The sequence below is a fragment of the Scardinius erythrophthalmus genome, assembly GCF_964197995.2.
Source record: "Scardinius erythrophthalmus genome assembly, chromosome: 25".
Lineage (NCBI taxonomy): Eukaryota > Metazoa > Chordata > Actinopteri > Cypriniformes > Leuciscidae > Scardinius > Scardinius erythrophthalmus.
Window position 1 is genome coordinate 26,895,087 of NC_138245.1, and position 15,549 is coordinate 26,910,635.

Sequence of the window (15,549 nt, forward strand, 5' to 3'; positions counted from 1 at the left end):
TATTAACATGGAAAACGGTTATTTTAAATTGTAATAATGTTTCTACAATAATACTGTTTTTACTGTATTTTTGATCACATAAATGCAGCATTGGTGAGCATAACCGACTTCTTTCATAAACATTAAGAAATCTTACCAACCCCAAACCTTTGAACGGTAGTGTATTTTTAATATGGTCAAATGGCAAAATGTACAGACCTTCAGCTGTTCGCAATGAACAAATCAAACAAAAGTAATTGAAACAGCTCAACACGACAAATGTTTCAATTGGTTTCCCCAAATTGCACTGAAAATGCAACTTCTAATGAATTCCGCAGTCTCAAAATGTTTTAACCCCTTAATGGCAACTTTAGTACTTAGTAGAACACCCTTTTGCTGATTTGACCTGCTCTATATGAGATGTAGAACCAGACACCAGCTTCTGGCAGCATTTTTGAAGAATCTTAGCCCATTACTCATGAGCGATGCCATCTTGGGTTTGCGAGCTGCAACTGCCTTCTTCAAATCCAACCAGAGATTTTCTATGGGGTTCAAGTCAGGTGACTGTGATGGACACTGTTGAATCTTCCAGGACTCCTTCTGCAACCAAGTCTCCAATGCATTGTCCTGTTGGAAGGTTCAATGACGCCCAAGCTTCAGCTTCCTCACGGCATGATATTTTCTCCTAGGATTTCCTGAAACTTCAATGAATCCATCTAGCCTTCCACACGCTACAGGTTTTCAGTGCCAGAGGATGCAAAGCAGCCCCAGAGCATCATTGAGCACCAAATAAAGTTTTATTTATATGATTTAGATTTTCTTGTGCTTTTGGATCGGTAGTGGTGTGCGTCTTGGAGTTCTGGCATGTGTTTAGTAAGAATCTCACTGTGTGCAACCTGAAACCTCATTGACTGTTGCCATTAAGTCTTGCTGCAGATCTTTTGCAGTCACTCTGGGGTTTTTCTGAACCTGCCTTCTCAGAAATCTCACTGCAGCCGTTGATAGCTTCCTTTTTCTGCCCCGTCCAGGTAGTGTAACCACAGTTCCTTTAACTTTGAACTTCAAAACTATGTTTCCAACGGTGTCTCTAGGAACATTTAGTGCCTTCATATCTTTTTGTATCCTGTTCCTTGTTTGTGAAGGGCGATGATATTTTCTCTTAACTTTTTGGACCATTCTTTTGACTTTTGACAATTTCTAACATGCAGTCAAAACATGACACTTAAAGGTATAGCGGAGGATGTTTTACTTCCTGGTGGGTAACCTATACTATTGGTCCTCCTAATTGTCAATCATTCTGGTGAATCAATCAAACTTTTCAAAAAGTGGAGAGGGCAGGTCTTATTTAAAATTTGGAAAGATCCTCCGCTATACCTTTAACAAACCTAGCCAGCTCAGATATTTCATGTGTTCTAGATCAAGCACACCTGGTGCAACTAATGAAGCCCTTGATTAGTTGCATCAGGTGTGCTTGAGACAACACCTGTTTTGCAGATTTGTAGAGATTCTACTCAGGGGGTTGAATAATTTTGAGACTGCAGAAGTCATTAAAAGTTGCATTTTCAGTTGAATTTTGGGAAACCACTTGAAACATTTATTGGGTTTAGCTATTTCAATTAATCATGTTTGATTTGTTCACTGCAAACAGCTGAAAGTCTGTAAATTTGGCTAATAATCCTGATTTACAATGGGGTTGAATAATTTCAATTACAAATGTATATATACAAACACCTGTGTGAATTTGAGGGACACTGACTTTATACATCCACTAAAAATCACTGCACAATTGGCTTGTTTGATATTTTGTTATTGAAAGCAAGTAAAGTCCTACTGTACATGAACTACTGAACTCCCTCTCCTAGATTTCATCCACATGGCACAAACCATTCTTGAAGTCAAACCCTGACTAAAGGGGAGCTTGAAATCATGTCCTCCTCCATCTCACATTCCCTCTTTGTCTATCCGTTCATAGATAGTGTGTGTGTTTACATCAGACAAAATTCCCTATGTGTAATATGATTACAGCAAAGGAAAGGCAGTATCAAAGTCACATGAACATGAGGACAGCTTCACCCTCGGATAAAAGCTTCAAAACATTGAGCACTATGTTTCTCCCTAAGTGGCAAGCAATTATCTAACAAGGGGAAATCTACCATGCTCCTCGATGAGATATTTGACATTACACACACTAATTTAAACAGCCAAAAGAACCTCAAAGAATACAGAATGGGGAAATGTGGTACCACAGCTTTCCTGCTAAAACACCATTTAAAGTTATTTGCTAATAAAGTTTATTATTAGCAAATATGTGTTGTGTCCAGGTTGCTCTCAAAATGGCATGGTCTAAAACGCAATAGTCATCATATTTTGCTACAGGACAGCAATTGCGAGTACATTTTCAGTCATCTTTGCAGGAATGCAATATTGCAGGAACATTTCTCCTTAGCAACATTATGAAAGTATTTAGCAGGCACAACAATGCCAGTATAACCACAGATATGTATGGGTACAATATGCATCACTTGACTATACATGCATCATCGTTTTCAAATACCTCCGTTTTCACAGTCCACACTACAACACGAAAACGAATTTCAAATTTATCCATTTGGGAGAGCGTTTTCAAAAAGTTTGTTAAGAAAAACACGGAACGGAAGGCCAAACCGGAGGAAAAAAGATGCATTTTCAAATGAAAATGTATTAGTGTGGACAAGGCCTTAGAAAACACAGACACCCTAACAACAGCATAACAATACAACAACTTAGCAAATGCATAGCAACTTACTCGATACCACCCAGACAACCTAACAATGGCATAGTAACACATTAAAAAACGTTTATAATACCTTAGCAATTACATAGCAGAACAACTTACTGTAGCATGGCTGTGAGGATTGCACAGGCAAGAAAAAGTGTATATTTTACTTTTTCAGTGATTTTAAAGGGCTGTGACTAGTACAAACAGTTCTTCAAACTATATCTCAAAATGGTTTAACAGTACAACAAGCGATCATTGACAGCAGCGGGAGTGCGAGCTCCGACCCGAGACGATTACGATTGCAGAATGTCTGACTTCTGGCTTGTGGGAAAGGTCAGAACCGGCTCCTAATAAGGACGAGAGGGATTCTAACAGACGGAGGGAAAAAGTGATAGTCACGTTACAGAACGCTGGAGGGGAGAGGGAGAACGGCCAAAGGACACTTCATTCTCTGGTCATGCATTTCCTTTTCTCCCCAAAGCTGGACTGCTTGCACATAAATACACAAAACACATCAGTGTTTTTAAAATGAACTTGGCCTGCATACAGACAAGTCCAGACAAGGGAGGTTTGTGAATGCAGTGAACATGTTCTATAAATTATATTTATAACAACTATGCATAAAGTTATGTTCTCGTATTTCTAGAAACACTGCATGGAATATTAAGACTATTTAAGTGAACTGCAAAAGCAGAACGTGCATCTAGTGATGACTGTTTTCAAGTAGGTATCCTAAATGTCTGCCATTGGTCAATTAAACAGATAGCCCCGCCTCAAAATAACACCATTGGTTAAGCCATAAAATGACATTTTAGGCCACTCGAATAAACAAAGCAATATTTGAAAAGCAACAAAAAGACAGTTTTATGTATTTCGGAAAGCCAACAAACAACTCACTTATATTTGTCTATCAGTAGTTTTATACAAAAAAAAGCTATTAACTATGACTTTTGCCTCAATATAAAAAGCTTATTAATAGTAAATAAAGTAGATGTTAAGTTTAGCTATTAAGGGATGTAGAATATGGTCATGCAGAATAAAGCATTAATATGTGCTTTATAAGTCCTAGTAAACAGCCAATATCCTAATATGCATGCTAATAAGCAACTAGTTAATAGTGATATTTGGACCCTAATCTAAAGTGTTTGTTTCTGCTTCAGAGTAAAAGTAATAGTGAGATAAAATAAAGTCAGGCAGAATCCATGGAAATGGTGGCCAGTCACAACATCTAAAAATAAACATCTCCCTTGTACGTTTATATAACTTTAACCTAAAGTGTTGGAGGAAAAAACTTCATGCATATGTAATTTAGTCAGCCACACACTTGTATGCATGTGTGTGACAGAAAGACAGCAGGTGCAGAGAGCAGAGAAGTCCCCTTTGCCTCTGAAATCTCAGACGGGCCGCGCACACACACTTCAGACAGACAGTTCCACTCAGGCGCAGGGGAAAATCACAGGTAATGCTCTCACTCATTCTGAGAACAAGACAGAGGAGTGCGTATGCACTCACTTCCTGCTGCCACAGATGTTGAGGTTTGTGTTTACCTCCGCCCACAAACACTGTCGTCTGTGCATGGACCCAGCTGTCAGCCGGTTTCGTCATCGTCATCACAGTGGCACACGCAGTTATCTCTAATCAGCCCTGGATTGCAGCAAACACTGCACCGCAGAGAGTCTGTCAAATGAGGAGACCAACGTCACCCACGCTGTTCAGACTAACACAGTAACCAGCCCAAAACCCGTATATTGGATGAATGATGCCCTACAAACTCAGCTTTTGAATATAGTTATTAAACTATTATTATTTATAAATTTTAAGAGCCACCAATATATATTATAGTACGTAAAAGAGGGAACGTTTATATCTATCTATCTATCTATCTATCTATCTATCTATCTATCTATCTATCTATCTATCTATCTATCTATCTATCTATCTATCTATCTATCTATCTATCTATCTATCTATCTATCTAACTATCTAGATATATAGGGCCATCGCTAGAGAGCAGAAAGGTTGTGATGATATAAATATACATTCTATACCTTTATATATATATTTATAGAGTTCAGTATATTTAAGTTCAGTAATTTCACTTAAATAGTAATGAAAATTACCTATGAATTGTCATTTAAGTGAAATTACTGAACTTAAATATAGAGCTTGATAAAAAGAATCATTCTAGAAGAAAATTTCAGATGGCACTTAGAGGCTTTTGCATCTGATCTCTTCATATATAGAATGATTATTTTTATCAAGCTCGTATATTTAAGTTCAGTAATTTCACTTAAATGACAATTCATAGGTATAATATATATATATATATATATATATATATTTTAGGGCTGTCAAAATTGCGATTGTTTTCAGTTTAACACATTAAAAATATAAAGCGCAATTAACACATTTTTTTCTGTCATCCTTTAGCTGTGCTACTGTATATGATCACACTATTATTGATTCAAGCCCCGTTAAACCATTCAACCGCAAAAAAAAAAAAAAAAAAAAAAAAAAAAAACTCAAATCTGTACTGGCGAGCTGTTTGTGAAGCAGCTCTCTGTGAACAAACGCCTGAAATGCTCTGAATGCAGCTTCAGACAGAGTGCCAGTGCCACACTGAGTTCTCTTTCACGCTTGAACGGACCAAAAAAAACACAAAATTATGTCAAAATTCTCCTTTTGTCGAGTATCCTCGTAAGCTCTCTGATAGCTATCTGATTTATCAGCTAGCTATCAGATTTATCAATACGATTACACCTGGTCACATAAACGTGTTTTTGCAAAAAGCATTTAAATCCGATCTTCAATTCCCACGCTATTTGCAGATTTAATGGAGTGCACGTCACCGAAAGCAACAAATATGAGCTGCATTTTATTGATCATCAGCAAAAATTTCAAAATCAAAGCCCGCAATGGGAGAGTAACAGCCCTGGGAAGATCATTTCGTTTCTTTACTTATTACATTACATATAGCCTATAACACACTCTCACACGTTTATTTTTTTTAGTATTTTTGGGAGGAGTAAAATTTACATCTGTGGTTTCAACAAGCAGATGCATTTACACTTGTCCAGTTTCGTCTGGAATGCGGCCCAGACCTCCTCCTGAAGTGGTTTGAGCGATCGGATTCGAATCCGTCTCGAATGCGTTTCGGAGGGCACTTACACCTGGTCTTTTCACGATCGGATAGCTATCCGATCACAGAAAACGCATGAAGTGACCAGGTGTTAACAGCCCCAAAGTGACAGCAGCCTAATAAACCTGCGGCTGTGATGTCTGTCATTAATGTCAATCAAAGAACAAAAGATCACTTACTGCTCTTGACTGAATAACTTTTGTAGCTTTAATAAGGATTAATCTATATTCAATTTATAATGTGCAGTGTTTGATTATTCAATTTCTGAATATTTACCTGTTAGATCTACCTGATAATCTTAAAGCACTGCTTACAAGGTTACACGGGTAAAAAACAATGAAAACAATCACTTTTTTTGTAGAAAAAAGTAGAGAGTAGAAAAAAACCTTAGTGTTGAGCCCTGATTTATTAAAGGCACAGCTAAATGTGACATTTATAAAAATTAGTTTATGTTAAGATTTGAAGTGAAATTAAAACAAAGTTGTTATATTCTATTAAAGTCTATTCAAATGTTAAATTGATAGCTTTCAATTATACTGTAATGTTGAATGGCTGTAATTAATGGCTAAAATTGAGGAAAAAATTATAATGGTTTGTTAAAACATGACATTAAACAAATATTTAAAATATTATACATTATTTTGGAGATTTAATGTGAAAGTATTACAATATAAAAATATATATAAAAAAATGTTAGGCACGATTAATTGCGATTAATTGTTTTTTTATCGATTACTAGTATATATATATATATTTTTCTATTATTATTATTATTATTATCTTGTTTGTAATTCTTTAAACAACTAATTCTGAATATGCCTTCATAAACTATTTTTTTTAATTGTTATTTAAATGAACTGTTTAATGAGACTTTTCAGACAAATACATCTTATTAAAAAAAATATCTACAACCAGAAGTTGGATCAGAGTTTTTCTTCTTAAATGTATTAATCTTCTTCTTCTTTATAATTACATGTGATTATTAAGATATGCAAAACTTTAAACACATTTTTAAGCTTTTTTTGAATATCTGAAAATAATTGTGCTCTCAAAAAGAAAAGAAAAAAAATCTAACTAAAATCACTGTTCCTGACACCAGATAATAATGAAGAATTTGTTTTTGATGTTCTATTTTGATGTTCTAATAATAACAAAAATTCTATTATTGTTATTGTTTAAAGAAAAACCATCATTTATAATACCGGGCGACTTATAAGCTATTTCAAATGATGTCAAATTTAAAAATGAAATTAAAACCAGCGTCTCTGATGCAGGATCTAGTGACATGAAGAGGATATAGTGACATGTCTACATCACGACCTACGCTGAAATACTCACTTCCTCTGGTCTCACTTCTACAGAAACGAGAACTACTGCTATTTCTATATAAATATATATATATATATATACACATACATATATATATAAACATTCCTTAAAACATTAAAGGGATAGTGTAAAATATTTTTTTTGTCATCATACAGTATATTACCACATTTTGACATTTTGAAGAATGTTGGTAACCAAACAGTTTTTAGCTACCATTGACATCCATTGTATGGAGAAAAAAAAAATCTCTCGAAATGCCTTCTTTTATGTAGCACAGAAGCAAGAAACATCTTTGGTACGACATGAAGGTCAGTGGATGACAGATTCTTCATTTTTGGATCAGCGGAAAAAGGGCAATTTTTTACCCTGCTGCTTTGGTTTCACACTTGTTTGGGTGTGTTTGTGCACGTTTGTGCGTCCGAACCAGCCCCCTCTCAAACCTCTATTTCCTAAGCTTTGTTTACACTTGACAGCATTGCCAGTAAATGTGAGTGCTCTAGCCACATCAATTTCAACTGTATCTGCTGCTTCAATGGAAATGAGGGAAGTGTGAATTTCATTACTAATACCACAAGAGCCCACACACTAAGACAGGATGCTCTGTGGTCTGAGCAGCAACAACATCTTCAGGTCCTAAACGGGACCCGAGCGTTCACGCACCGCTTCAAAGCTCGACAATTGCGACCAACGTCATCACGAAGCTGTGAATAATATTCACAGGGGAAAAAGGCTGCAGGGAAAACAGCAGGTTCATCTAGGGGTTCTACCTACAGACTTGCTTGATCTAACCTCAGTTACCTGAATGAAAGCAGACGATCAAACAGATAAGGTCTTTCCTTACAATTAAAGAAAACAATTTAGATGCACTTTGTTTTAGGCTGTGTAAGTGCTGCAGGGATTACATATTTTTGTAGGTCAACCCAAAAGTTGAATTGAAACAGGATTTCTCCATTGGATTTTGGACTACAGTCGAAAAATAAGCTCTGTGACCAACACAGTTTAAGATTCTTACATGTTTTGTACTTATCTTCTCAAATGAACAACTTTTATGAATTTTTAACACCATCGGCAGAAGAAAAGAGCTAAAGTTAGGCTATAAACAAACTAAACCATGGTCGCACATCTTCAAACTCGCCATCACAAATGTGCAAAAAATCATTCAGATTGATTTACAATAGCAAAAGTGTGAGTATAAACAAAGTCCCTTTAAGACAAGTCATTTCAGTCGGCGGCCATCTTTGAAACGCCTCTCGGGCATGCAGATGCAGCTACTTTGAATGGGGAAACATCAAGTTCTCCAAAACTGTTCGCCAAGCTTACGATTAACTAGTAAGCTTACTTACAACAACTTCTAATGAATTTTGTTTCTACACGCTCGAATCATGACAGAAAACGACATTTTTCAGGCTGGATCAAGCTAATGCGCATGCGCAGTGGAAGCGTGCGTTTGACTGTTTCTATGGGAACCCGAGCTTCTAACTGCAGCTGCAGTGGCGCAATGACTTTTCCGATCGTGATTGGCTCTTATTTAGAAGGCGGGACTTATTCCGCCATATTGAGCATTGCACTTTTCCCCATTCAAAACAATAGGAGTGACGATTCTTGTGTTATTCTATAATCTATAGTCTTTAGTATAAACACAATGAGGCTGTAAAAGTGTAAAATGTTTCCCAGTTTGGCGTGATGACGCTTAAAGTCCCGACAACCTCTGTAGTCCCATTTAGCCACTTGTTAGCAACTGCCATTTTCAAGACATGCAAAAGCTTAAAAAATATTACTAATGTATTTTTGGTAGTAGAATAAAATGTGAAAACATATTGAGCTTGTTGACTTTATTTCAGGCATTCAACCAAAAATCCACTGAAAAAACCCCATTGACTTCGGGATGATGGAAACGGAAGTTCAAAAATGCTAACTCGTTTCCAAGTGTCTTCCAGGTCTAAATAAAGCGTTAAAAAGTGACCTCATGTGTTTACTAGTTAAATATGGCTTTACCAACCTACCCAGCATGCTCGGCTTTCTTTCTCACCTGCTCACAAGCCACAGAGAGAGACCTTGCATTGTCTACTGATGCATCACAAATTGCTCTATCCTTTGTTGTCAGGTCAAAGGTTTCTCATTTTTCAGGAGACCTTAAAGGGCACCTAATCCTAAGTCAGGTGATTCCTCACAAAACCACGTGGGCAAACCCTTAAAATGCGCCACGGAGGTCGGGAACTGAGCCAAAAGACACCACCCAGATCAGAAACTGTGTCAGAAACCCACCGCTGCGCCATCTGCGTCAAGAGAACAACCACTTGTGCAGACGGGGCTTTCCTGAGCGCTGCTCTTTCACTAAAATTACTCAAAAGTGACATAAAATGCTATTAAAGTTCCATGTCATTGCATTAAGCAAAGCATTTGATGACCTATATAAAAGGCAATAAAGAAAAAACAGGATGATTAAATGAACAACACAAGTACCCTCATTTTGAAAGGCATTTTTTTCACTTAATAGACCGGTATTCATCGAGTGTTATTCTGAGAAAAAGCCCATAGTGCTTTAAGAAAAAGCTATTTTTTCAAAGAAACACATGCAATACAAAGGCATACACACATTTAGCAATCATGAGGGGAACTCCTGCTCCTCTGGTCATCCAAGTGAAACGAGCCGTATGTGTGTGTGTGTGTGCTTGCTTTCACAGCCTTTCTCAAGGATTAACACATTCCTAGCCATTTTCAGAACATCTTAAGACTCCAGTCTCAAAGCAAACAGAAGCTTCGGCATCCCAGGGAGACTTAAGGTCACAAAGTTGTGATTATATAAGTCAAAGAGGAAGGTTTGGGGTCATTTGAGAGATTTACTATGAGGAATCTGGTGCAAAATTCCTTTGCCAAAGGCAAAGTTTAAAGTAGGCCACATTCCCCACAGCAAACTAAACCTCTGAGGTCAAATAGGCTCATTTCTGCTCCAAGGTTGTGGACTAAAAGTATTAAAAGTAAAAAGATATACTTCTATTTATGCATTTAGCAGACGCTTTTATCCAAAGCGACTTACATTGCATTTCAAGGTACACATTTACATTCTTATCAGTTCTTGCTTTCCCTGGGAATCGAACTAAATGACCTTGGCGTTGCAAGCGCCAACGCTCTACTGTTTGAGCTACAAGAAAGATCTAAGGTTTTAAGAGGCAGACAAGCCTTTGCGCATGCATCATGGAATGGTTTAGTCCTCGTAAATACATCATTCTTTGGAAATCTGATATAAAACGGGTTCTCTGAACTCATGCTATGCAGAGAGGGAAAGAAACCCACACACAAACACCATATCCGTGTGCTGTTTGATAGTAACTCTCTGTGTGTACAAGTAAACACTCAATGTCAATGTTATCACAGCATTATCATCTGCCAGACTTCACAAAAACCCCATCAGCAGTAAACAAACACATCCAATGATTCAAATTTGCAGCATGCCATTGGCCGATTTTGCTCTCATCATGTGACTTTGGCCCTAGGGCTTAAATGACCTTATGGTCACCTAAGTTTCCTGCAAGGCAACTGCTGTCAAGAGTAGAAAATTAGTCATTTTTCTGAGGCTTTAAAAGCAAAAATGTAAAAATTATTTTAGAAAAGCACTTGTGCTACTGTTCAAAAGTTTGGGGTTGGTGCGATTTTTTAAAGTTTCTGAAGAAGTTGCTTATGCTCACAAAAGCCTGCATTTATTTGATCAAAAATACAGTAAAACAGTAATAGTGAGTATCAATTTACAATTTCAATTTTAATATATATTAAAATGTAATTTATTCCTGTGATCAAAGCTGAATTTTCAGCACCATTACTCTAGTCTTCAGTGTCACATGATCAATCAGAAATCATTGTAAAAGCTGCTTTGCAGCTCAAGAAATATTTCTTATTATTATCAATGATTAACAAAATAGTTGTGCTGCTAAATAAAAGGATTCTATGACGCACAGAAACTTGAATGGAAGTGTGCATAACATCTGTTAAAATGTCATATTTTTATTGTAATCTTTTTTAAAGAAGAGGGACAAGTTGAAATAAATTTTTCAAAATTATGCCATAAAAATGCAGTTTTTTTGAGTTTAACTAGTAATGAACACAGAATATTCCTTTTAAATGAATGAATGGTTCCATTATGTGATTTATGCATACAAGTAATTTTCTTGTTTTTGTGGTATAAGCGGAAAAAATGTAATTCTTTGAGACACCTAAGATGTTACACTTCATTTCAGTTTAAATTAAACTTTGCTGTTATGAATGAAAATATTTTCTTTTTATCTTTTAAAAAGTAGCATAGTCTGTAAAAAAAAAAAACTGATTGCAATTCTTGTGATATCAGCACAAAACCACACACATCTACAACGTTAGATTTCATTTCATTTTAAATAAAGTCTGCTGCTGCGCTTCAGATCCCTTACCCGGATCATTTCGGCCACATAGCTCTCAGGCCCCGTGAACTCGGTGGAGTCTTTCACTTTCACAAGCACGATGAAGAAGAGATAATGCCACATGTTGTGCTCCACCTTAATGTGCTCCTCAAATGACACTGTTTTGTTGTCAAACTTGTCCCTCTCCAAACCTGTAGAGCAGAAACACAGTGAAATGAGTTTGCGTCACTTGCTTTAAATGGCTCTTTTTTGAGGTGCTTGAGGTCAGTTTGGAAAATCAAGATTAGAAGTAATCTTGAAGTGACAAGCTGCCCGATGGTCAAACGTCCAAAAACAAGAATCTGTTTAGGTCAGGATCGTTTTTAGTTCTATGCAGTTTATACAGCGAGAGGGAAGATTTTGACACGATGCATCTTACGGTTTCAAAGAAAACTGCACTGTATCTGGAAGAGGAAGTAGAACCACAGGGAAACCGTTTGTTTACAAGTGTGAATGGTGCGTGTTATGAGCAAATGGAGGTTATGAATCTTGTGATGGTCACAACAAAACAAAAACAGTCTAATTTCGATGCGTGATTCGTGAGTGAACACATTGGGAAACTGTCACTTGACGCAACACGTCATCTACTCTCCAGTCGCACGTTTGTGCTTCTCATCACAGATTAGTGTTCCTGTGTGTAGTTTAACTGTTGTGCGTTGAGCTTTCAAATGTTAGTCGTGGATCGTGAAATCATCCTAGAGATGATCTGAATCCCAACAAACTGCAGTTTCAATGTTAATTCATTTCAAAAACACATGAGTCAAAAACAGCGTTCTTATATAATAGATGTGTGCACTGTGAGAATTACGATCATTTACAGCTGGTCTCACACTAACACGGTCAAACGCGCCAAGTGGCAACAGGAAGACACTCCACCTCCACAGTGAGTGATGAAAAAGACTTCTGGTGAAGAGGGGGCGTCTTAATGTTTATGCTGGAGCAAAACAACCGTTTTATGGGCCTATGAAATTTATAGGACAATGGTACATGAAATGAAACAGTCTGTGAGTCACTAAAGATAACGGTGTTAAACTTCCGTCTTCAAACTTTTATTCAGGATTGCTGAGAAGACAGACATTATTTAAAAAAAAAGAGAAAAAGGGTAGGGGGGAGTTGTCTTCAACTGGCCTTGTGACATATTTAGCTTGATATGTGCATTCCTACATCCCATGCCCCATCAACCCCGGGATTTTGTAGGTCAGTGGGTAAATGTCTGGATCTGCAATGAAGCGTTAAGCATAACTCGTCCATCTGGTGGTAACGATTTGTGTATGAAGGGTTTAATGTTCTAATTTGCCCTTAAACATTTTTTTTATTTTAATAAACAACAATTGAAGCCATGTGTCAGGGGATGTGTATCAAGATAACATTTGTTTGCAGTATGTTTTGTGATTTAGAGAAGCGATAATTTGGGGTCCAGGGCATGTAGACACTCACCACAAATAAAGCAGGTTGTTTTCAGAACCTCTTCTTTCTTCTGCTTTTCACTTCTGAGGTCAGCAAAAGTGTCAATGATGACCCCAAAAATGAGGTTGAGAACGATAATGATGACCATGAAGAAGAAGAGGAGGTCATAGATCACACGGGCTGCAAACAGAGGCTCCTACAGAGAAAAGAGATGAAGAACACTCTTAAAAATAAAGGCTTTAAATGGGGGTTTTTGTACTGATGCCGACCATTTATGGTGGTTCCCCCAAAGAACCTTTCAGTAAACGGTTCTTAAAAGAATATTTTTTTACTTAGTGTGAAGAACATTCAAAAAATCTAAAAAGAACATTTTTACATTATAAAGAACCTTTGTACAATGGTAAGGATCTATGGATGTTAAAGGGTCAAAATCAATTTTGCCTTTATCTTTTGACATACACTCACCTAAAGGATTATTAGGAACACCATACTAATACTGTGTTTGACCCCCTTTCGCCTTCAGAACTGCCTTAATTCTACGTGGCATTGATTCAACAAGGTGCTGAAAGCATTCTTTAGAAATGTTGGCCCATATTGATAGGATAGCATCTTGCAGTTGATGGAGATTTGTGGGATGCACATCCAGGGCACGAAGCTCCCGTTCCACCACATCCCAAAGATGCTCTATTGGGTTGAGATCTGGTGACTGTGGGGGCCATTTTATACAGTGAACTCATTGTCATGTTCAAGAAAACAATTTGAAATGATTCGAGCTTTGTGACATGGTGCATTATCCTGCTGGAAGTAGCCATCAGAGGATGCGTACATGGTGGTCATAAAGAGATGGACATGGTCAGAAACAATGCTCAGGTAGGCCGTGGCATTTAAACGATGCCCAATTGGCACTAAGGGGCCTAAAGTGTGCCAAGAAAACATTCCCCACACCATTACACCACCACCACCAGCCTGTGGTAACAAGGCATGATGGATCCATGTTCTCATTCTGTTTACGCCAAATTCTGACTCTACCATCTGAATGTCTCAACAGAAATCGAGACTCATCAGACCAGGCAACATTTTTCCAGTCTTCAACTGTCCAATTTTGGTGAGCTTGTGCAAATTGTAGCCTCTTTTTCCTATTTGTAGTGGAGATGAGTGGTACCCGGTGGGGTCTTCTGCTGTTGTAGCCCATCCGCCTCAAGGTTGTGCGTGTTGTGGCTTCACAAATGCTTTGCTGCATACCTCGGTTGTAACGAGTGGTTATTTCAGTCAAAGTTGCTCTTCTATCAGCTTGAATCAGTCGGCCCATTCTCCTCTGACCTCTAGCATCAACAAGGCATTTTCGCCCACAGGACTGCCGCATACTGGATGTTTTTCCCTTTTCACACCATTCTTTGTAAACCCTAGAAATGGTTGTGCGTGAAAATCCCAGTAACTGAGCAGATTGTGAAATACTCAGACCGGCCCGTCTGGCACCAACAACCATGCCACACTCAAAATTGCTTAAATCACCTTTCTTTCCCATTCTGACATTCAGTTTGGAGTTCAGGAGATTGTCTTGACCAGGACCACACCCCTAAATGCATTGAAGCAACTGCCATGTGATTGGTTGATTAGATAATTGCATTAATGAGAAATTGAACAGGTGTTCCTAATAATCCTTTAGGTGAGTGTATAAGAGGTCGTTGTACCATTAAAACATCATGCTAGCTTCATAGCTTAAAACATCCTCCTCATTATAAACAAAGCATTTATTTAATCAAGCTAAAGAAATGGCTTGTTTGTATATTGTGGGGTTTGTGACGTCACACGGGAAAATACCAGAGCAAGACATCAATAAGAATAAGCGACCTCAAGCTTGAACCTCAAGGAACTTAGTAAAATAATAATAATAAATAAATAAAAATCCATGTCATGACCCCTTTAAGAGTAAAGGTGATAAGATCAGCGTTGTTTCAAACTCAGTCTCTTATTGTGGTCCTCATCCTTTTTGATGGAAGGCTTTGCATTGTACAAACACAATATTCAAATGTCCCTTATATAAGCTATTTTTCCTCCAATAACATATTCTAAAATTCTAAAAACGTTCTAAAATTATGACAAAGCAGCCTAATTTAGAAAACATATTTACTAAAAAGTATTTGATTGGCTATTCAAAATGCACCAATCACTGATCATAACAGCATTTGTAATGATGCTAAAGGTGAAGTGTGTAATCACACCAAGTGCAACTGGAAAAATAGTAGTTTCCGAACACTTCCCCGTCTGCCATAGGCAGAATAAAAAAAAAACGAACACTCTTAGTTTAGATGTGGCACCTCTTTAGAAGGTTTCCGCAGAACATCTCCGACTCCTCCGCCGCTCCGCAGGCCGTGACTCAACACGGTGACGATACACATGAGCAGCGAGTCGCATGTCCTCTCCTTATCCTCAATCACGACAGCAGCCGGCTGAACTCCCACAGCTGCAGGAAACAACACGTCAATAAGCGCTAAGCAAATACACACAAA

At 37.6% G+C, this 15,549-nt stretch overlaps 1 protein-coding gene across 1 annotated transcript in view; it reads right to left on the reverse strand.

Moving 5' to 3' along the window:
• Nucleotides 1-15,549, reverse strand: part of itpr1b (inositol 1,4,5-trisphosphate receptor, type 1b) — a 129,828-nt gene that overhangs the window by 4,312 nt on the left and 109,967 nt on the right. Inside the window, exons 55-57 of the mRNA XM_081356951.1 lie at nucleotides 15,358-15,503; nucleotides 13,070-13,235; nucleotides 11,624-11,784 (exon numbers count right to left, since the gene is read on the reverse strand). Of these exons, the coding sequence (XP_081213077.1) occupies nucleotides 11,624-11,784; nucleotides 13,070-13,235; nucleotides 15,358-15,503 (473 nt within the window). The remainder of the gene's footprint in view (nucleotides 1-11,623; nucleotides 11,785-13,069; nucleotides 13,236-15,357; nucleotides 15,504-15,549) is intronic.